General features: G+C 50.8%; 1 protein-coding gene across 4 annotated transcripts in view; it reads right to left on the bottom strand.

The window, feature by feature from the left end:
- Window positions 1–22,776, bottom strand: part of PDE1B (phosphodiesterase 1B) — a 151,762-nt gene extending 128,986 nt beyond the window's left edge. For 2 of the 4 annotated variants that reach the window (XM_084610338.1, XM_084610337.1), the window contains exons 1-2: window positions 22,596–22,776; window positions 21,828–21,964 (exon numbers count right to left, since the gene is read on the bottom strand). In XM_084610338.1, coding sequence (XP_084466464.1) covers window positions 21,828–21,964; window positions 22,596–22,604 — 146 coding nt within the window. In that variant the 5' untranslated portion in view covers window positions 22,605–22,776. Of the gene's footprint in view, window positions 1–21,827; window positions 21,965–22,074; window positions 22,178–22,595 lie in introns of those variants that run through there. The other 2 variants (XM_084610340.1, XM_084610339.1) reach the window with 2 other exon arrangements.
- Between the last annotated feature and the right edge of the window lie 3,723 nt (window positions 22,777–26,499).

Genomic DNA, 26,499 nt, shown 5'->3' with positions numbered 1-26,499 from the left:
AGCAAGAGCAGGGCACGGCCCCGAAGAAGCATCCAGGAGACCTTGCGCCAGCCATGTCCTGGCCTGCCTCCAGGAAAGGGGGAAGGTCCATGGGAACAGAGGTCTCAATGCTTTAGCTCTTAGTCATGGGTCACCAAGGCAGACGGGTCCCTTATGCAGCCCCCCCAGCTGCAGGTGCAGAGGAAATATTTGTCACTGTCAGGATTGCTGGGGGAAGTTCTCAGGCCTTCTGTTCATAATGGGCCCTTCTGGGGGCTGTAAACCCAAATGCCCGGGACTCCTGAGCAGGTGAGGGGCACTACATTCTCATTCCGGTGTGTGCCTACAAACTCTGCCCCTGGAGAAGGGAGGCTGGGCCCACAGCCCTGGTGAAAATTCAGCCCTCGGGGAGGCACGATTTTAACACGGCCAACGATTCACGGCCCCAGCACCTCCCACCGGCCACAATTCAGAACGCCGAGCATTGCCCCCAGCTTTGAGGAACTCAACTTCCAGCAGAAAATACACTAAACTGGTCCCTATGCGGGGAAGAGGGGGGCATTTTAGAAAAGAAAGAAAACGGCCAACTGCGGCACGTCTCCCGGAGTTGTCAAGAGCCAGCTGTGCAGCAAGGAGGAGGCAGATTCAGCAGAGACTGGCAGCCAGGAGCCAGGGACGTAAGGGCAGGAGCCGTAAGTGCTGTGCAGCGTAGGGGAGAGGAGCGCAGACAGGCCACTTGATTTATGGAAATATATTGGGGGAGGGGGTCAGCAATATCCCCTGGATGTGACTTATCTGATATACTGAGAGCTCCCCACCCCGCTGCCCCCCGATCCTACATGTACTTAACCCTTGGCAACATATGGAGTCTGCAGGCAAACGTTTGCAAGGGATGCAGAGCAGAGACAGAGGAGCATGTTATCAACAAACAGCCGGTATCGTCTCCCCCTCCTCCCCAGTTCTGTCAACAGGCTCGCAGACAGGGCGACCCCACAGACCGGGAGGTGGATGCCAGTGGAAGAACCTGCACTGACAAACCAAAGACTCAACCCCTCCAGACTGCCCCCCATCCCCAGAGAAAGCGCAGTTTTCTAGCTTCAATACAAGCCAGAGATTCCTTCCCACCCCCTGAGATCCAGGCATTTAAATCCCCCTGTACGGCTGCTCCTGCACCAGCCTCTGCTTTGTAGTTAGCGTTAGATCAGTAGGCGGGAAATGCTGAAACACAATCAGAAATTCTCCTCTCGTTTCAAAGGCAAGCGCAGATCACGAGCGCGGAAATTCATGCAAAGATTAAAGGGAAAAAATAATATGCCTCCCAGACGCCTGCGTTGTCACTCAGTTAACTTTGGTTTCTCTCTTTAAATATATATTTTGTGGTGATTAAATATATATATATATAAAATACTATTTTATGCTTAAATTCGGTAACAGGCTGCAGCCAAACCATGCTAGTGGGTGCCGCGAAAGCTTCACTCGCACAGCTCTACCAGTTCCCCTCAATCCCCACCCGCAGCCCCCCACCACCATTCCCCCAGCCCTGGGTGCCCCCCCCCCCAGTTCTGCCTATGCCCCTCAATCCCCACCCGCAGCCCCAGCTATCCCAGCCCTGGGCTCTCTGCACACCATAACACACACTGCCCACCAACCCCCCGACTGTCTCAACACCCCCAGCTCTGCCAGTGCCCCTCAACCCCGACCCACAGCCCCAGCCGTCCCAGCCCTGGGTTCCACGCACAGTTCTACTGATGCCGCCCACATCCCAACCCACAGCCCTGGGCTGTCCCCATACACACACTTCTCCCCTGATGCTGACCTATAGCTTCCGAATCCTAGCCTCTTCTGAGCAGTCAGCACTGGCTAGATTTTACTTAACACTCCAAATACGACCAGAGTTTTTAACTGGACTTCACTGGTGTCCAGCACCTTCCCTAGCTCCTTTCATTGCACTTGTGAATTTAGGACAGGCCAGCAGATCCCTGCCCCCCCACGGAGTCCCCGGGCGATGCTCTGGAACTGCTCCCTACGAAGCCAGGCAGGACTCTGGGGAAGTCTCCTTTCTGTGAGCAAACTGTCTTCAGGACACACAGCTCACACAACTTCCACCTTCCTGGGTCTGACCTCGGAGCATTCAGCATCCTCTGCCCCTCCGTGCACTTCCCACAGCGAGTGTGCCCAGGCGGGGTCCTGGGGAAGCCAGAGGGTCCTGCCCCTCAACTCCGCAGTCAGACGTGACTCTCAGCCAGCCAGTAAAACAGAGGTTTATTAGACAACAGGAACATGGTCTAAAACAGAGCTTGTAGGTACAGAGAACAGGACCCCTCAGTTGGGTCCATTCTGGGGGGCAGTGAGCCAGCAACCACGTCTGCACTTCACTCCATGTCCCCAGCCAGCCCCAAATAGAAACTCCCTCCAGCCCCTCCTCCTCTGGACTTTGTCCCTTTCCTGGGCCAGGAGGTCACCTGATTCCTTTGTTCTTCAACCCTTTAGCTCCCACCTTGCGGGCGGGGGGGGGGGGGGGGGGGGGGGGAAGGGCCAGGCCATCAGCTGCCAGGAAACAGGATGTTGTCCATTCTCTGTGTCCAGACCCCTGCACATACCTGCCCTCTAGGGCTCTGCAGTGATTATACACCCTTACCCCACCACCTAGATACTTAAGAACTGCATAGGGGAAACTGAGGCACCCCCACACTATTCAGAGGAAACATTAAGAACAGCCCCACTTCGTCACAGCTCTCCCCCCGAGACCGAACTGAGTGAGGTCACTTTAGTCGGTGACCTGGGGAAGTTCCAACCCACCAACGTTCCCATGGATGCCCCAGCATCTCTCCCATTCCTTGGTGGGAGTTACACCAGGCCCTTCCAGTTTCACACCCTCCCTTAGGTCGGGGGGGGGGGGTCGATAGCACTCGCATGCCACATGTGGGAAGGTTTATGCGGCCTGTGCCTTTTGCCACCCCAAAACCCTCGGGGGTCAAACTGGGATCGGGTCTTCTCCCAGCGCTCCAGTCTGGGGGGCTGCAATTCGGGCTCTCTTGGTTAAGAGCCCCCATCTTGACCTGGGACACATACTGTTCACTTACAGAACTCGCATGGAGACATTCCTTTCTCAACAACCTTGTCTCCCCAACAAGCTGGCCAAACACAGCCACTTGGTTATAGGACTGTTTAACTTTCTTAACAGCTTTCACTCCATCTGAGACCTTCTCAAAGCTATCCACACTGCATCTTTCAACAGGAAAGTCAGTGGCTTCATTCACAGCAGAAAATTTCTGGCTGTTAGGAACTGAAACTGTCTCGATTAAATCACTTTCACACCCTTCAGTTGCAGTAAACTGCTTGCAAAGACTACCATGAGGATTCCTTTCCCTAGAGCTTTTCTATGCAACAATTCACCCCTCACAGAAATTCTGCCCTTACCCTCTTTACCTAGGGCTTGCTCTATAGGAACACATTCCTGAGCAACAACAGACTCTTTCTGGGTCTCCCTTACATCCAGAATTACCTCTAGCCCATCAGGTGGATTCCTACACAATCCCCTTTCAGGCAAACTGACAGACTTCTTAGATAAAAGGTCAGAAGCATTCTCCTTCCCTTTGCCACACACAAGTTCAGGAATCTTTTCCTTCTTGCTACAGGTTTCCACACCCTCAGTAGGTAACACAATCAAATCACCTTTATGCTCTCCTTGTGCCCTGGCTAGGATCTCACCCTGATTAGACAGGGTTGCTACACCCTTTCCCACCCACACACTAGCAACAGGCAAAATACAAGCACCAGAATTGTCTGGTCGCTGGGATTTTACATAAACACTAACTGGATGCAACCTAGTTACAGGGCCATTCTCCCGAGCAGACACAAACTTAGGGCCATTCCCTTCCTGGGCTTTAGCTGAATCCAGAACCAACCCTGAGACAACTGCACTATTCTCAACCATCACAGGCTGAAAGGCCCCTTCTGTCTGCTCCACAGACAAAGAAGAGCCGGGCACGCTTTCTCCTTTCCCAGACACACAGCTTGGGATCTCATTCCCCTTGTCCCAGCACACAGGGCTGGTCACAGACAACTGCTTGGAGACCAGGGTAGCTCCCTTCATAGGCAAGTCAATACCTCTGACAGACACAGGCACATTTCCTTCACTGTCCCACTTCTCCACCCAGCTAACAGGTAAGGTCCAGGGACACTCATCTTCCACTCTCCTTGCCTTCCTACCCTGCTGACTAGACACAGCCATCAGCTCACAAGGCTGCCTAGGCTCATCCAGACTTTCCTTACCAAGCACTTTGCCACTCCCAACAGATAACCTGCCCTGCCTGTGACTCCCCACACTCAGCTGGGATGTCAGCTCCCACTGTGCTCAGCGCTGCCCTTGCTGTCCCAGTGAGGGCAGGTAGCGAGCTCACTGCTTTCCTCACAGCATCAGAGCCAGCGTGAGCCCCCACTCCGGTGTGCAAGGGGAGCGGGGAGCCCCAGGGGTCTGGTTACAGGCAGGCAGGTATCCTGAGCCTAGCAGCTCCTCCCCGCTGCCAGCCAGGTCATCTGCATTTTCACTGACCATTTCCCTCTCAGCTGATTGGTTCCCTGGATTCAAATTCAAACCCTTGGCCATTACGGGAGCAAGGCCTGGATCCTGTCCCAAAAAGACACAGTCACTCCCCAACAGGGTCTCACAGCTGATATCCTGGAGAACCCCAACGACCAGCCAGCCCCACCCCTCCTGTGTCTGCACAGAGATCTGGGCCATAGGCAGGGCGAGGGGCTTCATCCCTGGGACCCTCACATAACTCACACAGCCCCTCAGCATCTGAGGCTGCACCACCCAGGGCCTGACAACAGTTCTCTCTGTCCTAGGATCTCACCACTCCAGGAATGTCTCCCCACTGACCATCACCTTCCGCTCCCACTGGGGGTCCGAGGGGCCTGGCCCAAGGAAACTCCACACAGACATATAGGTTGGGACCAGGAGTGGGAGCCTGTCCACCTCCCCACCCACCTGGCTGACAGAGTCTATGGCCTTGGGACCCAGCAAGGGAGCTAGACACTGGGGCTTTTCTGCAGGGTCCCCCTGGTTCAAATCTCCAGCCTGCTCAAAGGCAGTGAGGTCGGCATCCAACCCCCCTCCCCAACCAGGGGCAGCAATTTAGTCTTGAGGTTCCCTGCGGAACTGGCACCCTGGGGTCTGTTCCCACTCACCCCTGGGAGGTCCCCTAGGCCTCTCCGCTCCCCCACCGCCAGTTCATGCTGCTGCTGCTGCTTCTGCAGCTCTTTCTCGGGCTCTCGCTGTCTCTCACATCTAGCCCACTTGACTGTGAAATGAAAAAACTCATTCACAGCTATTCATATAGAAAGCTTGGTTAATCTGGAGCAAAAGCTGCAGGCTCAACCATGTCCTTAACTGGATTTCCTCCCTGCGGGATGTGGTTGCAGGGCTCCCCTTCCCCCAGGACAGAATGAGGCAGCTTTGGTCAATAATAAGAGCTATGAAGAGATATTAACAGCAGTTGTCAGAAGAGGAGTTTTGAACTCATGGTCGGCTGGCACCCAGCCCAGTGCACCTTCTCCTAGGCAACAGGGCATTTTATGGGGGCAGGTTTCAGCCTCTCTCCCCCACATGGTTCTGCGGCACCACATCCAAAGTCCAATCACCGCTGAATTATTGGGGGTGGTTTGGAGCTGGCTCTAGAACTTGACAGGAGCAAGTCCAGTGGCAGCAGGTGGGAGTGGAACTGACCATAGCCCTAACCCCCTGCAAAGAGAGTGGTAAGAAAGATGAAATGTTTAACATAGGCCTGGGGGCATGGGGGGAAATCTCTGAAATCACTTGACCAAAAATGTGCATCACAAACTCCATCCTAGGCCCAGAACTAGCACAGCGGTTTCCAGACCCATCGGCCCGCGGACGTGCATTTCCCAGAACTTTCACAGTTAGGGTTTGAACAGAAATCCTGTGGCAACCTGAATTATGAAGTGGCTACTCGCCACCTAGAGGCTGCTATTTGTATTACATCCAAGTGACAGGACTTGGCAAGCAAGGTAATTCTGCCCTTCTTGTGCAGCCCTGTTTAAGGAACTTACCAGCCGAAGCGTGGGGGGTGGAACAAGGGTTACCTAGGCCAGCTGAGAGGAGTTCTGTAAGATCGCATAGCTTTTTGGGGCAGGGACCGGGTCTTATTGCACATCCTACAGGCATGGAGCCAGACAGATGTGTATTAATAAGCCTCTGGCCCGATTTGCCAAGGAGCTGCGCACCTGCAGTTCCCGCTGGTCTCCGGAGCCGCTCTAACACCCCCAGAAATTGACAATCTAACACAGCAGAGCCAGGAGCACCAACTGCCCACCCGCTCCCATTGAAAGCACTGGGGAATCCCTCCCCTGGCTGAGCTCTTCGGAAAATCTGGCCCATGGTCCACAGGGGGAAGGAATGCCACAAGCAGGTAATTTAGAGAGCAGTTAACTGCAGAGCTAACAGAGGCCTCATCTATATTACACTCAGCTTCAATGGGAGCCAGTGGAAGCTCCGGGCCTGGGACAGCAGTTGCAAGGGACCAGGTTGCTCCTGGGACTGATAGCTCCAGGCAGTGGGCTGTTCCCAACGGATGCATAGTCTCTTGGTAGCTGAGTGGGCTACTGGCCCCAGCACCAGATGGGTGTGGTTAGGTCTCCACCATGGGCAGTAGAGCAGCCACCAGCCTGATCTACATCTGCCGAATCCAGGCCAGGATACAGGGAGAACGTGCAGGGACAGGAATCGGGAAGTGACAGGGTGCATCACTGTCCAGCATAGAAGCCTCAATATCGTAACCGCAGCCAAGCCCTGACTCTGCTTGACCATGGGGAGGCTACAGCCGCTGTATCATTTTAATAGCAGGGGACAGAGCCTGGGTTAGTCTCCTTGTGGCCTGGCTAATTAAGGCAGCACAGAATTTCTGTTTTGCAGCCGATCAGGACGTCTCAGGGCTACCAGAGATTAAAGATGCGGTTACATTTGTCAATACGCTAATTAAAAGAGCAAGGAAATTATTGCACAGCTTTGCAAGTCTCCTACCCCTCCATGCTGCCTGTGCCATCAGCTGCGACCACCTCTGGGAGGCTCGGCACAGCGGCTGCTCCCCCAAACAAGGCACCAGCATCATGCGCATTCGTGATCTTGGCTTGATGCCAATGGGGTCTGCTCTCAGGCACTTTGGTGGGGATGGAAAGACAGTGTGCAGCAAGAAAGATCCCCATGCAAAGTGCTTCATTATGGTGAAGTTCGGCACAGCCGGCGGGCTGAGGGCATTTTACCCTTTAGGAATGATCAGGTTAAAACCCCTCAACTGTTTAAAGAAAAAGAAAAAGAAAAAGCAGGTGTTATATAGACCCAAAGCCTCCCCAGAAGGATGCCAGCTGGGATCAACCCTACAGCCTCTCTCTCTAAATGCACAAGTCTCTACTGACTGAGCCAACTCCGTGAGGTGCCTTAAGCCCCTTTTGCATATGAATCCATGGCTTCATCGCATTTCACAGGTCATCCCTGTGCTACAAATCACAGCTCCCTGGAACTTTATAGCCCCAGGGACAGAGCTCAAGCTTTTCTGCTGCTGGAGCTCACACCCGGCCACCGGAGCTAAAGGAGAATCTCCATCAGCTATGCCAGTATGGGGTCTTTGACACACCACTCCAATTCCATGTGTTAAGGGGCAGCAGAGCACTCACACATGCTCTCTCCAGAGATTCATTACAACTGAATCTTAAATCACCGTCATTTCCCTTCAAGTTCTTGTGTCATGCCCCCGTGCAGCTAATAACCAGGGACTGAGTAAGACAAGGGAGAGAGTCGTCAGTGTTAAAGCCAGAAGCAATGACTGTGATCAGCCCGTTATGCAGCTGGGGGCAGGAGTCACTGGCTGAGAGTCTCTGGAAGTCAGACCAGATCATCAGAATGGTCCCTTCTGGCCTTAAAATCTATTAATCTGGTCTGACCTGCTGCATAGCACAAGCCATAAGATTTCACCCCATAATTCCTGCTTCGAGCCAAAGAATGTCTGGCTGAGCCAGGGCTGAGCCAGGGCTGAGCCTTTAGAAAGAGACTCCAAGCGATGGAGAATCTGCCACATCCCTTGGTAAAACATTCCACTGGCTAACTCCACTCTCCGTGAATAAACGGCACCTGTTTCCAGCTCTCTGACTGGCTCCCATTCGAGCAAGTTGGGATTTACCCTACCACCTCATTTGTTGCGTTCATTGAAATTGGTCTGACCCAGGAAAATCTCAGCTCCCCACAGCTGGAACCGGAAAAGCATTCCCACTTCAGGTGCCAGCAGCAGGATCTCCCTGCTCCGCTCCTGTGCGGAAGCGGACGCAGCTGCGCAAACAAGAACCCTGTTCTCAGCAGCACTGTGCACCCTGGGACTCTGATCTAGTCCAACCTCCTGGAGCGCCCAGGGCGGGCCTGTAGAGCAATGCAAGTGCGCACACCTGCCCCAACTCCATCACCTGTAACAGTCCAGCTGGAGCAGTGGGAACAGCTCCCTTCCAGCCCCCTCTGCCCCAACAGAGAAAAAGAGAAGCAGCACAGAGCTGTGGGACTCCCGCCAGGCCAGGGACTAAGTGCAGGGAGCCGTGAAAATGGGAGGCCCCCGTCCTGGGGCTCAGAAGCTGCCCTCAGTGTTGGATCATATTAAAGAAGTTCTGTATTAAAATCACAAATGAGTTTGATTCCCCAGAGTTTAAATTCCAGGGTATTACTAATGAAGAGGTCTCTTGGGTTTTGGTGCTGTTTCTCTCCCTCTATGTATGAAACTTGCAAGCTGCTAATTGTGTTAGTACATCCTAGACAGAGTCTGTTCTCAAAGCAATTCACAGAGAGAGAGACTCAAAGCAATACTCTAACAACAGAAACAGCACCCAGAGACTCCCCGCCCTTTTGTTGTATTAACAATTGTGATTAAAATAGAGATAGAGGATGTATGTGGATGGATGCTTGGTGTGGATAATAACTGAATGATCAGGGAGGTGCCAGCCTAAGAATCCAGTGTCTGTCGGCCAAAGAAGGCGTCAAGTGGAAATAACCAGAGGACCCCCCTCCCCCCGGAGGGCAGACTGGAATCCACCCAACAGCCTCAAGAATGGGAGAACCAAAGAACAAGATAACATCTTGGAGCCGTCAGGAATGTGCTATCTGCTGATTGATTCAGCAACAGCATGATGAAGCAATTCCCATAGACTGGCATAGGAAGAAATTCCTATAAAAATAGACTCTAAAAAGTGAGAACTTTGGGGTCTGATTCTGCAAACCAACTTCCAGGAGCATCAGATGAGCATCTGACAAAGCCCTGCTCCCTCCTCATGTCCAGGCCACCTGGCCAGTGGCTTGGCATGAGCAACTCTAAGGCTGGTAACTATGATAACAACCTTGCAGAACCTGTGTGTGTGTGTGAATGTGAGAATAAATTTGAGATTGAATGGAATGTTATAGCTATAACTAACTGCTTACTATGATTCTTTCTGTATTCACAATAAATGTGGTATTTTGCCTTTTTCCCTTTAATAAGATCCTGCTGGTTTTTATTTTATTGGTACAACATTTTGGTGGAGAATTGCGAAAGGGGGAATATTGGTAAAAAACCTCAGCTATTGTAAATATTGGTGTGCACACCGCCAGCTCTAGTGAGCTAGGCATTTCTATTAGGTTAACCAGACCTGCTGGCCTCCGAGAAGGTAGCAGGGGACCTGCTGGCCTCCGAGAAGGTAGCAGGAAAAACAGATTAAACCAGACCTGCTGGCCTCTGAGAAGGTAGCAGGGGACCTGCTGGCCTCCAAGAAGGTAGTAGGGAAAACAGATTAAACCAGACCTGCTGGCCTCCAAGAAGGTAGCAGGGGACCTGCTGGCCTCCGAGAAGGTAGCAGGGAAAACAGATTAAACTAGACCTGCTGGCCTCCGGGAAGGTAGCAGGGGACCTGCTGGCCTCCGAGAAGGTAGCAGGGAAGAACAGGTTAACCGGACCTGCTGGCCTCCGAGAAGGTAGCAGGGGACCTGCTGGCCTCCGGGAAGGTAGCAGGGGAAAAACGCATAGATTAGGCTATGATTTCAGAATCTAGGCTGTGTCACTTGCTAAGTAATACCAGCAGTGACAAAGAGATTGAAATATCCATGTTAAGATGTTTAAAAGAAAACAGGGTAAGCCAGTACTAGAGGGAGGAATGGAGTCAGAAGGAACTCCAACCTCACCTTTTGTTAAAGAAATTACACCTTTTAAACAAATCCTTCAAAAATTTGGGCACAGTCTTTGGACTAAACAAGCCCTAGCTGATGTCTGCACTATTTCGGACCTAGAGGATAGATTGGCTCAGTATATCCTCATATACAAACCTTCTAGTGCTGCCAAAAGAGATGCAGCAGCAATTTGGTTGTTGTGGGAGGCATGTAAGGATTCTTCCCTCCGCTTGTCTTCATGTAAAGAGGAAAAGGCACAAACGGAAAAGGGAGCAGACAGTTGGAAGGTGCTGGCTACAAATACCCAAAGCCAGCTGAAAATAGTGAAAGAGGCACTCCAGGAATACAAAAAGAGTGAAAAAGTTAACTCTGCAGAGGCTGGAGGGAGGCAGGTAAAGGGGGAGAAGGTCCTATGTACGGCACCCCCAGGCATAATTACAAAGAGAAAAGAGAGTAATAAAAAAAAAAAGTTAACTCTGCAGAGGCTGGAGGGAATTAAGCAGTTAAACTTTGTATTTCACCCAAACAACTTTTAACCGAAAATGTTAAAAAGGAAAAGTGTTAGAGCATTCTTGGTTTCTTTGCAGCCATTCTGAAAGAAAAATGGGCCCTTTTCCAAAGGAATGTCTGTAAATTAGCCAGGCAAAAATAAACTATCTGATTAAAATCATTTGACTGGACAATTTAGTCAAATTTGCTAAAAGAACATAAGACGGTTCTATTGGAACTTAACTGCCTCAAATGTATAAAGGGAATGTAAAGATGTAAAAAACAGAGCAGTGTGGAAGGGATGTTAAGGAAAAGAAAATGTGTATGTATCTGTCTGTGTGTGTGTAAATATGTAAAGTTCTAAGGACCAGTTAGTTTTGTTTTTGTTTTAAATAATGCCACTAAAAATCCATTTGACTCTTTAATTCAAAGTTGCAAAACTGACAGACCTTTTTGCTAGACACAGGTAATTAGTGTTGTTTGGCTTTGGGATTTGGCATTTAACCCTTAAAAGGTAACTCAATGCTTTACAAAATTTAAAATGTTTTTAAGTTGTGGCTGCAGCAGGGCAGTCAAAATCAGGAGAATATAAAAAAAAATTTTGGATTCTTTTTGTTTGTTTGTTTTTTGTTTGTTTGTTTTTGTAACAAAATAGCAGATGAGAGTTGTAGTAAAAAAAAAATTAAAAAAAGACAGTGCCTCTCTGAAGCAACAGCAGGGGTGAGGTGCACAAAACAAAAAGAAGCAATGTTAGAAACACAGTCTTAAAATGGCTCTGAGTAATCAGACTGTCACTTTGATAAAGGTACATGAAAACTCTGTAAGCAAAAAAAGAAATAGTGACACCTTATGTAAAAATGGATCTGGATAATGTTATAGAAGTTAAACTATGGAAGGAATGTGCATTTGCCCCAGAACATGTGCAAGGTATATTGTAGAAGGGGCAAAAGAAATGCAAACATACCATGCTACTTCATTAAAATGCTATTAGGGCTCCAAAGGGAGCCACAATAGGTTGGGTTTTCTTTTTCAGATTGCTGTGTGTTTTGGAAGCAGAAGTTAAAAGTAATCAAAACTCTGGTGAAAGTTGATTGTGTCCCTTTTAAGATAGAGTCTCTGAGCTGCTGATGGCTTTAAATCCAAAAGCAGGAGGTTTCTGTGAAAATGCAAATTACCTAAATGATAAAGGAAGGAAAGAACTAGCAGCACAAAGGAGCTGCAGATAAAGGACATACCTGGTCAGCAAACAAATTGTCTAAATAAAAGGCATGGGATAACAAGATAATTTTAATAAATTTAATGATAATAAGTATCCCTGTAACAACGTATAGTGTGTATGATTTTTGGAAAAATCCTTTAAGGTCGTATGGTAATGATGCTTCTCAGTTATTACCTGTAAATAAAACTTAAAGCTTAACACAGCAGGAAAAACATTATAAACTTGGTCTGCTGTATAAGAAGGAAAACTCAGGGATTTAATGACTAAACAGTGGGATAATTTCCCCATAACCCTTAAAAGATAAAAGCCTTTGAAACCTGGCCTGCCTATAGAACAAAAACAGGAAAATATGGGGGCAATTTCTCTGTTTTGCCTGCAATCAGCAAGGGTATTTATAAAAGAAATATTTTAAGCAATAATCTGCCACCTCAAAAGGGGTAGAAACATGTTCTTTTTGTCTTTCAGAAAATCAGGAAAAGCTGCCAGCTGAAAAGCAACCCAATACCATGAATCTACTGTCACAATAGAAATTGTGTTCTATGTTTTGTCTTGTGTTTTGTGTTGTTGCTAGCACTGTTGTGTGTTTAAAAAAAAAATACTGAAGACCTGCAGGAACTTAAAAATAAATTAAGCTTTCTGTCCCAGCTACAGGACAGCCTGATACAAAAACAAGTACATGTCAATGTAGACTTGGTCCAAATTGGTCTGGGTAACCTAAAAGGCCAATGGAATCTTTAGTAATGGCTTAATACTACCACATGGCTTATCCATAAGAAAAAAAAAATATTAGAAATAGGAAACTACACAGCCATAGCTATGGGATGCACTGAAATGCACATACCTGCACTAGCTACTTTGGAACACAAAATGTTCTGGGTCATACTGGGAAATATTAAGGGTTTGATGCATTTGTTAAAAAAGAAAGAGATCATTGTTTGACACTTATCAATAGGAATGGATGCAATATGTTTCCACTATTGTAAACCAGACTTGTTAATGGGAGAAATTGTTGTCAAAATTGCACACCAACAGTCCCTGGAGGCAAAGGTATTGAAGGTTAACCCACTCCCCATATTACACATGGGATCCTTTTGGCTACCCTGGACCTTGAGCCAGTGGGCTGGGGAGGGAGGGAAGCTATTGGACACTAGAGGTTGTACCGAATGGACTCCTCAAAAGTGGGTGTGCCTCACCTTGCCTGTTGCCCCAGAACCTTGTAGTAAAGATACATCACTAGGATCATGTATGTGGCATGAATTGGAATCACAAACTCAAATTGCCTCACAGTACTTTCTCTTGAATAGGCTACATAGAAAGTGACACTGACGATTATAAATCTTAGTGTCAAAAGGGGGATTATGTTGGATCATATTAAAGAAGTTCTGTATTAAAATCACAAATGAGTTTGATTCCCCAGAGTTTAAATTCCAGGGTATTACTAATTAAGAGGTCTCTTGGGTTTTGGTGCTGTTTCTCTCCCTCTATGTGTGAAACTTGCAAGCTGCTAATTGTGTTAGTACATCCTAGACAGAGTCTGTTCTCAAAGCAATTCACAAGAGAGACTCAAAGCAATACTCTAACAACAGAAACAGCACCCAGAGACTCCCCGCCCTTTTGTTGTATTAACAATTGTGATTAAAATAGAGATAGAGGATGTATGTGGATGGATGCTTGGTGTGGATAATAACTGAATGATCAGGGAGGTGCCAGCCTAAGAATCCAGTGTCCGTCCGCTGAAGAAGGCGTCAAGTGGAAATAACCAGAGGACCCCCCTCCCCCCCCGGAGGGCAGACTGGAATCCACCCAACAGCCTCAAGAATGGGAGAACCAAAGAACAAGATAACATCTTGGAGCCGTCAGGAATGTGCTATCTGCTGATTGATTCAGCAACAGCATGATGAAGCAATTCCCATAGACTGGCATAGGAAGAAATTCCTATAAAAATAGACTCTAAAAAGTGAGAACTTTGGGGTCTGATTCTGCAAACCAACTTCCAGGCGCGTCAGATGTGCATCTGACAAGGCCCTGCTCCCTCCTCGTGTCCAGGCCACCTGGCCAGTGGCTTGGCATGAGCAACTCTAAGGCTGGTAACTATGATAACAACCTTGCAGAACCTGTGTGTGTGTGTGAATAAGATTGAATGGAATGTTATAGCTATAACTAACTGCTTACTATGATTCTTTCTGTATTCACAATAAATGTGGTATTTTGCCTTTTTCCCTTTAATAAGATCCTGCTGGTTTTTATTTTATTGGTACAACATCAGGACCCCGGGAGCAGCCTCAATGGTCCCTGGCACGGAGGTGCACATGCAAAACAACAAACCATAAGGGAAGTAAATTAGGGGGATGCACCTCTATTGGAATGCTTTGAACCCCACAAGTAAGGGGGGGCTGAGACTGCCTGGACCTGGGCCGAGCTAACCAGCCTCCTGAGCCAACAGCTCACACAGGAACCTGCTGTGCCCCTGATAGCGTGGTTGTGTTTTCCCAAACAACCTCTGGTTTGAATACAGAATCCTCCCTCTCCCAGGTGAGCCCCCTGTCAGGGTTCAGCCCAGCGGCGTGCTGGGCGTAGGGACCCTGGGCCTCAGCAACACAACTAGGAGTGCTCGAATAGGTCTCATGCTCCTACTCACTGATCACCTGAGAGCTGTGGGGCTCTGACCATCCCAGCAGAAGAGAGATCCAAGCCCCAGCCTACCTCTAAGGAGACCCCTGGCTGGACAGAACAGCCTGAGTGGATTTAGCTCCAAAAGAAGGGGGAGGGGCAGGGAAAGAGAAGAATCAAAGCTGAGAGCCAGGCCCTTGTGCGAAAGTCACTTTGACTCTTACAGTTCGATTTAACCCCCTCACACCCAAATTAAATGTGGCCAGTGTGGATTTTACCGAACTCTCGGAACGCCAACAATCACTGTCCTTCTGTGGGGTCGAGAAGCACCAGAATAAGACATCAGCCTTGGTGGAGCACAGGGAGACTCCCTGCACCAGGGCAAGACCGAGCCACCAACCAGATACTCCCAGAGGGTGAGCTGGGGGGGCAAACCGGAACCCTGCCCCGAGCAGATGCGGCCCAGTTACTAAATAATAGTAACAAAGTTACACACAAAAACAATGAGGAGTCCTTGTGGCACCTTAGAGACTAAAAAATTTTTTTGGGCTTAAGCTTTCGTGTGCTAGAACCCACTTCATCAGATGCATGGAGCGAAAAATACAGTAGGTAGGTATAAATATACAGCACATGAAAAGATGGGAGGTGCCTTACCAAGTCGGGGGGGGGAGGGGGTCAGTGCTAATGAGGCCAATTCAATCAGGGTGGATGTGGCCCATTCCCAACAGTTGACAAGAAGATGTGAATATCAACAGGGGAAAAATTACTTTTTGTAGGGACCCAGCCACTCCCAGTCTTTATTCAGGCCTAATTTGATGGTGTCAAGTTTGCAAATTAATTCCAGTTCTGCAGCTTCTCACTGAAGTCTGTTTTTGAAGTTTTTTTGTTGAAGAATGGCCATTTTTAAGTCTGTTATTGAGTGTCCAGGGAGACTGAAGTGCTCTGCTACTGGTTTTTGAATGTTACAATTCTTGATGTCTGATTTGTGTCCATTTATTCTTTTGTGTAGAGACTGTCCGGTTTGGCTAATGTACATGGCAGAGGGGCATTGCTGGCACATGGCATATATCACATTGGTAGATGGGCAGGTGTCGCTGATGTGGTTAGGCCCTATGATGGTGTCCCTTGAATAGATATTTGGACAGAGTTGTTGCAGGGATTGGTTCCTGGGTTATTGTTTCTGTTGTGTGGTGTGTAGTTGTTGGTGAGTATTTGCTTCAGGTTGGATGGCTGTCTGTAAGCTAGGACTGGCCTGTCTCCCAAGATCTGTGAGAGTGAGGGATCGGCCTTCAGGATACATTGTAGATTCTTGATGGTGAGCTGGAGAGATTTTAGTTGGGGGCCGTAGGTGATGGCGAGTGGCCACATCCACCCTGATTGAATTGGGCTCGTTAGCGCTGACCCCCCACTTGGTAAGGCAACTCCCATCTTTTCATGTGCTGTATATTTATACCTACCTACTGTATTTTTCACTCCATGCATCTGATGAAGTGCGTTCTAGCCCATGAAAGCTTATGCCCAAATAACTTTGTTAGTCTCTAAGGTGCCACAAGGACTCCTCATTGTTTTTGCTGTTACAGATTAACATGGCTACCCCTCTGAAAGTTACACACAGGAGCCCACAGGTCCCCAGCACAAAAAGAGAAACTTGTCGCCTCCAGTTAATTTTTGACTTCATCCAAACCCAAGGGACTCTGACCCCAGTGATCTGCATTCAAAGGAAGCATCCCATGAACCTGAATTATGGAGCAGGTCCTCAGGGAATCAATCCTGAAGCACTTACACAAGAGGAAAGTGATCAGGAACAGTCAGCATGGATTCACCAAGGGAAGGTGAATTCACCAAGGGAATTGCCTTCTATGATGAGATTACTGGTTCTGTGGATGAAGGGAAAGCAGTGGATGTATTGTTTCTTGACTTTAGCAAAGCTTTTGACATGGTCTCCCACAGTATTCTTGTCAGCAAGTTAAAGAAGTACGAGCTGGATGAATGCACTATAAGGTGGGTAGAAAGTTGGCTAGATTGTCGGGCTCAACGGGTAGTGATCAATGGCTCCATGTCTAGTTGGCAGCCGGTGTCAAGTGGAGTGCCCCAGGGGTCGGTCCTGGGGCCGGTTTTGTTCAATATCTTCATAAATGATCTGGAGGATGGTGTGGATTGCACTCTCAGCAAATTTGCGGATGATACTAAACTGGGAGGAGTGGTAGATACGCTGGAGGGCAGGGATAGGATACAGAGGGACCTAGACAAATTGGAGGATCGGGCCAAAAGAAATCTGATGAGGTTCAACAAGGATAAGTGCAGAGTCCTGCACTTAGGACGGAAGAACCCAATGCACCACGACAGACTAGGGACCGAATGGCTCGGCAGCAGTTCTGCGGAAAAGGACCAGGGGTGACAGTGGACGAGAAGCTGGATACAAGTCAACAGTGTGCCCTTGTTGCCAAGAAGGCCAATGGCATTTTGGGATGTATAAGTATGGGCATAACCAGCAGATCAAGGGACATGATCGTTCCCCTCTATTCGACATTGGTGAGGCCTCATCTGGAGTACTGTGTCCAGTTTTTGGCCCCGCACTACAAGAAGGATGTGGATAAATTGGAGAGAGTCCAGCGAAGGGCAACAAAAATGATGAGGGGTCTGGAACACATGACTTATGAGGAGAGGCTGAGGGAACTGGGATTGTTTAGTCTGCAGAAGAGAAGAATGAGGGGGGATTTGATAGCTGCTTTCAACTACCTGAGAGGTGGTTCCAAAGAGGATGGTTCTAGACTATTCTCAGTGGTAGAAGAGGACAGGACAAGGAGTAATAGTCTCAAGTTGCAGTGGGGGAGGTTTAGGTTGGATATTAGGAAAAACTTTTTCACTAGGAGGGTGGTGAAACACTGGAATGCGTTACCTAGGGAGGTGGTAGAATCTCCTTCCTTAGAGGTTTTTAAGGTCAGGCTTGACAGAGCTCTGGCTGGGATGATTTAGTTGGGGATTGGTCCTGCTTTGAGCAGGGGGTTGGACTAGATGACCTCCTGAGGTCCCTTCCAACCCTGATATTCTATGATTCTATGAACCTTCAAACATGGAACCTACTGACCAGGAGTCCTGACAGCCCAGCGAAACAGCAGTGCACACACACACGTACGCGCGCTCACACACACACACACACACATACACACAGCCGTGAGGCAGTATTGTAGGCCCACTTAGTTTCTCACCAGCCTTTGCACCCTGGATATACAGGAGCAGGAGGGAATTTTTCACAGCCTCTGGCTAGTCAATTTAAGTTCCTGACTAGCAGATATATAGGGAATTTTTCACACCCTGGTTAAACACACACACGTGAAAATCATAGAATCATAGAATATCAGGGTTGGAAGGGACCCCAGAAGGTCATCTAGTCCAACCCCCTGCTCGAAGCAGGACCAATTCCCAGTAAAATCATCCCAGCCAGGGCTTTATCAAGCCTGACCTTAAAAACCTCTAAGGAAGGAGATTCTACCACCTCCCTAGGTAACGCATTCCAGTGTTTCACCACCCTCTTAGTGAAAAAGTTTTTCCTAATATCCAATCTAAACCTCCCCCACTGCAACTTGAATGCCCAGGTTGGCTTTGAGAACTGGTTGCATTGCAGGAGATGGGGACGGATTAAGTGGACGACTGTGGCTCAGCTCTGGGGGAGCATGTGCCAGTGGAGAAACTCAGCTCAGTGCTCCCCCAGTGGCCCAGCTGGGCTGCTGGAGCAGAGAAAGGGCCACATCCCTGCCCTAGCCCTGGCATTTGAGGGGTGGCCAAGGTGCACTGAGCTTGGGGCTGGCCACTGAACAGAAAAAAGCTTCCCACAGCCCCAGCACGGCTCTGTGAGACGCTGTATCACTAATGGAGGAGCCTAACCATGGGTAAAGATCCAAAATATTCCTCTAAAAGGGATCTCCAGCAGGAGACAGGAAGTGACTGGAGTGAAACTGACTACAGGGGTAGTCAATTATTTTTGTCAAGGTCCAAATGTCTTGGTCAAGGTATAGTCAAGGTCCAGGCTCCAGAGAAAATAATAATAATAAAAAATAATGATGATAATAATAAATAATAATAATAAGTAAATAAAAAGATTTTGAGTCCAGTCAAAAGCGTCTGCTGGTCTGGCTTTGCCCGCAGTCCGCCTGTTGACTACCCCAGGACTAGGAGATGTGTTTCCAGGAGACTGTCCGTACGGCCTCTCCAATCCCAATGGTAACTTCGTCCCCGATTAACAGTGAGAACACCACAGCCCCTCAGAGGGTTATGGATGGGTGGTATAATTACTGATACCCTCTCCGGGCTTGGAGGCTGCCTTTTTCGCATGAAGGTGACGTGTGCCAAAGGAAATGAAAACTCCGTCTGGCAAGTTGTTCATTCGGAAACGTATGGGGCTCTTGGGACAGTGAAATTCCAACAGTAAAACTAGTTTAAGACCTTGTGGTGAGTAGCAATCAGCCACAGAGCAGGCAGGTTTAATTACTGTCACTGAACGAGACTAAGGGACTTGCTACAGGAGTTCTGCAGCAGCTGTACCCCAATAAAGATCTCCCAAATTTTTTAACCAGATCTACCCATCACAAGTCAGAATTGTTACAATTACTGGCCCAGACCCGCTACTCCGACCTACCCATGCACCTGTGCAGAGTCTAACTGAACTCCATATGGGAGGGTGTAAGGACCGGGCCCACACTGATCTCACACCAGGGTCTGGCCCCTTGCTTGATAATTCAGGTCCCTCTTCTGATTTCCCAGGCACACGCGAGTTATCTGGAAATAGCCACCAAACACGCAGATAAATAATTATCAGGCTACAATTTATTCCCACATGGTATCGTTTCTCTCCCTCACTACCCCCCCAATTGGACAACAATCTTTCTAAACCTAAAGAACAGACAAAATCGGCCCTTTCTGGGACCTGTCTTCAGACCAGAAATTGTTGGGGCTAAAAATCCAGGATTCGTGACCAGCTTCTGTGCAGCCCTCATTGCTACCCCAGACACTCACTAGTAACATACAATCCAAACCAAGACCCACACCAGCCTGAACCCTGCACTTCTGCCAGCCTGTGAAGAGAGCCACAGAAACTCCACTCTTCCCACAATTTCACTAGCTCCCTCCACAGCTATGGAGATAGAAAAGGAGGACTTGTGGCACCTTAGAGACTAACCAATTTATTTGAGCATAAGCTTTCGTGAGCTACAGCTCACTTCATCGGATGCATACTGTGGAAAGTACAGAAGATCTTTTTATACACACAAACCATGAAAAAATGGGTGTTTACCACTACAAAAGGTTTTCTCTCCCCCCACCCCACTCTCCTGCTGGTAATAGCTTATCTAAAATGATCACTCTCCTTACAGTTTCAGAGTAGCAGCCGTGTTAGTCTGTATTCGCAAAAAGAAAAGGAGGACTTGTGGCACCTTAGAGACTAACAAATTTATTAGAGCATAAGCTTTCGTGAGCTACAGCTCACTTCCTCAGATGCATATCGTGGAAACTGCAGCAGGCTTTATATATACACAGAGAATATGAAACAATACCTATTCCCACCAGCAGGACAGTGGGGTGGGAATAGGTATTGTTTCATATTCTCTGTGTATATATAAAGCCTGCTGCAGTTTCCACGATATGCATCTGAGGAAGTGAGCTGTAGCTCACGAAAGCTTATGCTCTAATAAATTGGTTAGTCTCTAAGGTGCCACAAGTCCTCCTTTTCTTTCTCCTTACAGTGTGTATGTTAATCAAGGTGGGCCATTTCCAGCACAAATCCTTTCAGGTGGTGGGCCCTGAGCCATCAAATAGAAAGAGGCTTAAAAGAAACTCCGACCACATGGCCACTTGAAACAGCTCCCGCTCCATCCCATGACACTCAGTGCAGGGATGGGCGAGACAACCTCTCTGGGTCCCTTCCAGCCCTACATGTCTAGGATTCTACGATTTCAGAGATGGCATAACAAAGAGCAACTATTACATTTGCTCCTCTGTAGTGTAAACAGGATGTCTAACGAGGACTTGTGGGATGCAGCTAATCACTCCAGAGCAAGGTCAACGAACACCGCACTTCAGGCTCAGTGCCTTCATCTCACACCTACCAATACATTCTGCACCCACCGATATTTCAGAGTTTTTCTGCCTATTGACAGTCTCCCCTGGTCTCCTATGGGAGCAGGATAACACCCTCCACAGGAAATTCCTGCTTTGCTCTAAGAAAAGGAGTACTTGTGGCACCTTAGAGACCTGCTTTGCGCTGTACTTTTCTAATCTTACCGGTTCCTGGCCCTTTCACAAGCACCTCTTTTTTACCCTGAATTTTATTCTTTTTCATGGATTTAAATATGGAAAAACCCAAGAGCTCAGCCCATGCAGAAAGAATGGGTGTGTATCCTCTCAGGTGTGCAGCTGGGCTGAGGACAGATAACACCTGCCTCTCTTCTGAAGTTCTGACTGGTGTTAGCCTCGCTCAGCCAGGTGCTCATTAAGGAGCAGGCTTCCCGTGCTCAGCGCAGAATGCTTGCGGCATAAGGCAAAGATGCGCTATTTGCTCAGCGGTTTATAGACAATAATCCCGCATACCTGAGCTTCAAACACACACAGCTGCTCCCATGCAAAGCTGGGCTTAGCAGCCTGCTCCAAACCCTTTAAGCCCGGCTCTCCAGGCTCGCACAGGAATGTTCAGCGAGGCTATTAATTGCACAGGAGCTACATAATAATTAGCCTCCGATTCTAGGGCCTCGCGTCAGATGACTGGGCAAAGCACGTGGCTCTGCAATAAATCAAGCAGTGGCATAGTGGCAAATTCTGTCAGTGAGCAGGCTGCTGTGCCCTAGCTATACCCCCTCCCCCACCCACACTGAGCTGAGTTTATCACAGTCCCCCCCCACACACACACACCATACAGCCCCTTGTTTACAGGTGTCCTTAAACTAGGGAAGGAGACAAATCTTCCCCCCCTAAAAACCACCCCCAATATAAATGTAGTGTCAGCACCAGGGGGGACCGGATGCCCAGGGTGGAGGGAGGGAGGCTAGGTGCATGGGAGGCAGGGGGGAGAGCGGGAACAGGAAACCCCAAAGGGAAATGGGGTAGGAGTCCCTGGGGCGCAGGGGGGTCCAGGGAAGGAGTAAGAGAAGGGAGGATGCAGAGGGCGAAAGGGGGATGGGTGCGTGGGACACCCAGTGGGGAAGGGGATGCAGGAGCCCCTGGGAAGCAGGAAGACGTCCCTGGGGACAGTGGGGAGCAGGGCCCCAGGGAGAGAGAAGGGGTCCCCGGGGTGCAGGACGCAGAGCGGGGCAGGGGTCCCTGCTCTGCTAGGCCGGGATTACTCACAATGCCCGCAGCTTCACCCACATCTTCTTGCTGGGGCCGGACTTGAGCTCCAGAGGGGACGGGCAGCCCCCGGGGGACTCCAGCAGGTCCCGGTCCAGCTGCGGGGGGCTCCGCGGGGCGTCCATCTTCTGCTCCCCCTGCAGCGCGGGGGAGAGAGAGCGTGAGAGCCGGCGGGCAGCTGCCACCCCACCGCCCCGGCTCCCCCCGCGCCCGGAGCCGCTGGCCCCTGCTCCCTGCCGCCAGTTACCCGAGTCGGTGAGCGCGTCCTGCGCTCAGCCCCACCGCCCGGTGCCTGCGCAGGGGCCGGCGAGCCGGAGAGGCAGCGCCCGGAACGTGCGCGCAGCGGAGCAGCCTGGCTCAGCCAGGCGCCGCCGGTCCCTCCCCGCTTGCCAGATATGGCCTCTCTCCGGAGCGCCGGGGCGAGCCCACCCCCGCTGCCAGCGCTCCCGGCCGGGGGCTCCCCGCCCCAATCCGGGCAGCTGGGAGCGCCTCCCCCCGCCAGGGCACCGGCGGAGACGCAGCCTCTTGCACCGCCGCGGGGGCTGGCCGGGCAGGACATCCCCGGCCCCGCGAAGGCGAGCTCCGGCTGTGCCTGCCCTGCCCATCGCCGCTCCGCCAGGGACTGCAGGCGCCTGGCGTTTGGAGAGGAAGCTAAAATGGCATCCGGTGGGTGCCAAGGTACCAGCGCCTGCCGGTGCCCCGGGGCTCCTCTGTAGATGGACCCTGGCCCGGAGGAGGGGGGCGAGAAAAGCTCGTTTAAACCCGAACCTGCTGCATTATTACCCAGGCGATTCCGCTGCCTGGACAGCGCTGGCTGCTCCGGGATCCCCCGGCCCCTCCCTGGCTTCCCGGTGTATCCGGATTCCGAGGGGAAAGGGAGGGGGGCTGCCACTTTAATCAAGGTGGGCCCAGCGAATGGTGCAGAGCCGGGGGGCGGCTGGTGCAGGGGCTGCAGACACACACGCTTTCCCCTCCTCCTCGGATCGGGACCGCGCAGGCAGGGCAGGGCTCTGGGGCAGTTGCGCTGCTTGCGCCTCGCTGGAGAGCTGGGGCCAGCCCGCACATGGAGTGAGTGCGGAGGCCTCAGCCTGTTTGCTAGGGGGAGCTGAGCTCCGCCACAGAGCTGGTCTGCAGAAGCCCAGCTGTTAACCCTCTCCACCGCTGACTTAAGGGAGCTGAGCGCACCCCTCTGTCTGCAGTGTAGACATAGCCTACAAGAGAGAACAACTCAGATGAGCCTCTCCCCCCCCCCCCCCGCCTTCCCCCACACCCTGGCCTCAGCTCTCCAGGAGAGGCTCTGTGGGGTATTTGAATGAGCTCAGGAAGACACTGGTCCCCTTCCAGACAGGCTTAGGGCTGCTCTGGAAAAAAAAAAGGGGGGTAAGATGCCAGAAGACCCCTCTCCCCCCAAAAAGGGCAGGACATCCCCCGGCTTTTGTTCAGCCAGGGGGCCATGGACAGGGCTAGAGGCTGGGAAAGCTCTTCCATGGGAAGAGAGGCTGGGAAGATGGGGCCTGTTTGGTTTAGAGAGGGGGCAAATAAGACAGCAAATGACTGGGGGGTGGGGATTAGAGGAGGTGAATTGCACCCACCCTCATAAAGACAAGAGGTTGCTGGGTGAAGTGGGAAGGCACAAAACTTACACCCAGCAAAAGGAAATCCTCTTGATCAAAACACAAAGCAGCCTGCGGAACTCACTGCCACAGAGGACACTGAAGCCAAGAGTTTAGCAGCATTCAGGACCAGGTTGGTCATTGACAGGGATAATCCCATTTTCTGCACTTACATTAGCTAGGGGGTGATTTACACGAGACGGTCATACACTTCACACTTTGTGCGGGCCAAGCTGTGACCCTAAGAGCCTCTCAGGGCCAGCTGGCAAGGGGGTTACAAGAATATCCTCATTCTGGTATGTACAATCCGGGGCACGTGAGGTCTTAAAGCCAGGGTCACCCTGGGCATTAGCATCTTTGTGAAATGCATGTACAGATACTATGGCAGGAGTTATGTGTGTATGCTAATATTATGGTCATAAAGTCTGTATTGAGGCAGAGTTGACAATCAGGTTTCTGCCAGACAGAGGATGTTTATTCACCTGTCTCTGTCAGCCCACGTGTAAATTAAGATTGTGAGTTAACACAATGTGGCATCATTTAAATGCAAAGTCACCAGGTGGGGGGTGAAGTCAGCATGAAGGCAGCACACCAGACTACGGGGTCATCCTGCCTCCCTGAGGCACAAACACTGAACTTTGGGGACTGTCAAGAAAAGGCAAGGGAGGGCCTCCTTCGTCCTGCACCAAGCAAGTCATCGGGCAGCCCAGTGACACTCATGACAATGGGGTCTCACTCAGCCAGGCTTGACTGCAAGGACACGGGCGAGATGAACAGGCGTAGCCTGGTACGCTCACATCTCCCCCTTTGAGAGACGAGTAAGCGTGAAAACGATCACACGGTTATCTCAGTGCTGTGGTCCGACACCAGGAGCTGCTCCTGTGCTGGATCAAAGAGGCTGGTTTGTGACTGTCCTGTTTGGGGACAGCAGAGCTGGTGTTTCGGGAGTGCTCAGCAGAGAAGGGGCTGGACACTACAGGGGAACAGGGACTGGGGGCCCCCTACTGTTAACCTGCACTGCAAACGGGGGCCAGCGTAGCCCGGAGGAGGTTGTTTGGTGGCTGACAGGCTGGTGGTGTCAGGGAGCTGACATCCAGGTCAGCACAAGCAAGTCTGCCTCTCACTGGGGCCAGGGTGGGGCAGCGGGGGGAGGTAACAAGGTGACTCAGCCCTAGGTACCTCAAGAACCATCACACAAGCTCACGGCACACACCAGGGGCTCCTTGCAACCTCTCATTTCCCCCCGGCAGCTCCCTGGATGCCACCATCCCATCCCCCTCTATTTCAAGGGCAGGGAGTAGAAACTCCCCCCTGCAACTCACCCTTGCCAAGGGGTGAGTGCCTCTATCCTCCCCTCCTCTCATACCAGGTACCCCATTCTTGTCCATATGGTACAGCCTCTGTGTGTGCCCCCATTCCCTTCTTTGTCCCTGTGGCAGGGCAGAGGTATAAACCTCTTGGGTGCCCTGCTAAAGGGGTGGCTTCTCCCCTGCTTCCCAGCAGAGTGGCTGGATGCAAGGGCCCAGACGCTCAGCAAAGAGCTCAGCTGCAGGCCCTAACAAGGGCAAGCTCGGGGAATCAGCTGATCCAAGTGGAGCCAGCTGGGCTGGTGACTGGGAGGAGATATAAGCCCAGGGAACAGCTAGCTGGGGAGAGGCCAAGGGGGTTGAAGTGCTGTTGCCACTGACTGCGGGAAGCCTCAGAGGCTAGAAGACCCAAGGAAGGGTCAGTGTGGGGACCAGTGTTGGGGGAATTGGGGCTGCACAAAGCACTGTAAATAAAAAGACACTGGAGAAACACCTGAAAGAGGCATTGGGACCCTTTTTTTGACCAGCCTGAGCACAGGGATGAGAGGGTGGGAACCTGTGCGGACCCTGTGACAGTCCCACTTCCTGTTCTGCCCCACCAGGGTCCTCCATTATCCCCTCTCCCCACCAGGGGTCCCATTCCCCTCCTTCTATGCTAATATCTCCCATTCTCTGCCCCAGGCCAGGGGCCCTGTGTTCACCTTCTTCCCCCCATTTCCTCCTGCCCCTCATGCTAGGAGCTCTGTGTGCCCCACTTCTCCCACACCAGGGTCCCCCAGGGTGTTAACTTGTTAAAACTCTACGGGGTGGATGAGCAGTTGCTGAGATGGCGTATTGTTGGAGGCAGATTTACAGTAAAACACAGGCTACCCTGGCACAGGGACCCCCCAATGACAGGGAGCCCCATGGCCAGTCAGCTGTGCAGGCAGAAGCTTGGTTTTGCTGGCTCCTGGGGCTCCTCCTGCAGGCTCTGCACCAATTGGCAGCCAAGCTCCGCCCTCCTCCCCTGAACATGCCATGTCCCCCCCGGCCCCTCCCGTCCCCAGCACTTCCCTCTCCACCTCCGAACTGCTGTTTGCTGGCGCTCAGGTCGCTCTGGGAGGGAGGGGGAGGAGCGGGGCCACAGGGCGCTCAGGGGAGGCGGTGGAGAAGAGGAGGGGGCGGGGCCTTGGGTAAGGGGGTGGAATTGGGGCAGGGGGAGCAAGGGCAGGGGGAGCAAAGGCAGGGCCCCCGCACTCCCCATGTACATAGCCCCCCCCCCCCCAAGATGAGAGAGAATGTTCTTTTTCTTGGCTGGGTCCCAAGGAAAGGCCCCAGAAATGAAGCAGAGCACAGGGCCCCACTAACTCTAAATCCGCCACTAGGTACTGTTATGCTGAAAGGTGTTAAAAGGTGCCATCCACCTGATGTACAGACACTTTCAGAGAAGCTGGAAGCTGTGGCTAGCAGATGGATGAGGCTCCAAGGTGTCCCCCATTTTTCCCCCTTTCAATTTTCCCCCAGATCATTGGGGTTCTGCCCACTGATGCCTGGAACAGTCCCTGGAATGCTGAAATTAATCAAATGAGGCATTCAAATGTTATCGCAAGACAGACAAACACAGAAATGCCATCGAGGAGAGTGTAAAGCCTTCACCATCCCAGCTAAAGAAAAGGCACATGTCCTCCTGCATCTGCGCACAAGCCAAACTCTCACTAATGGGGCTAGGAGGAAAATTATTTCAGAATTGCCCACTTCAGGGTCTTTTGCACC

This window comes from Lepidochelys olivacea (assembly GCF_965140295.1).
Source record: "Lepidochelys olivacea isolate rLepOli2 genome assembly, chromosome: 20".
Lineage (NCBI taxonomy): Eukaryota > Metazoa > Chordata > Testudines > Cheloniidae > Lepidochelys > Lepidochelys olivacea.
The sequence above is the reverse complement of the archived record's forward strand: the minus strand, read 5'-3'. Positions and strand labels throughout refer to the sequence as shown.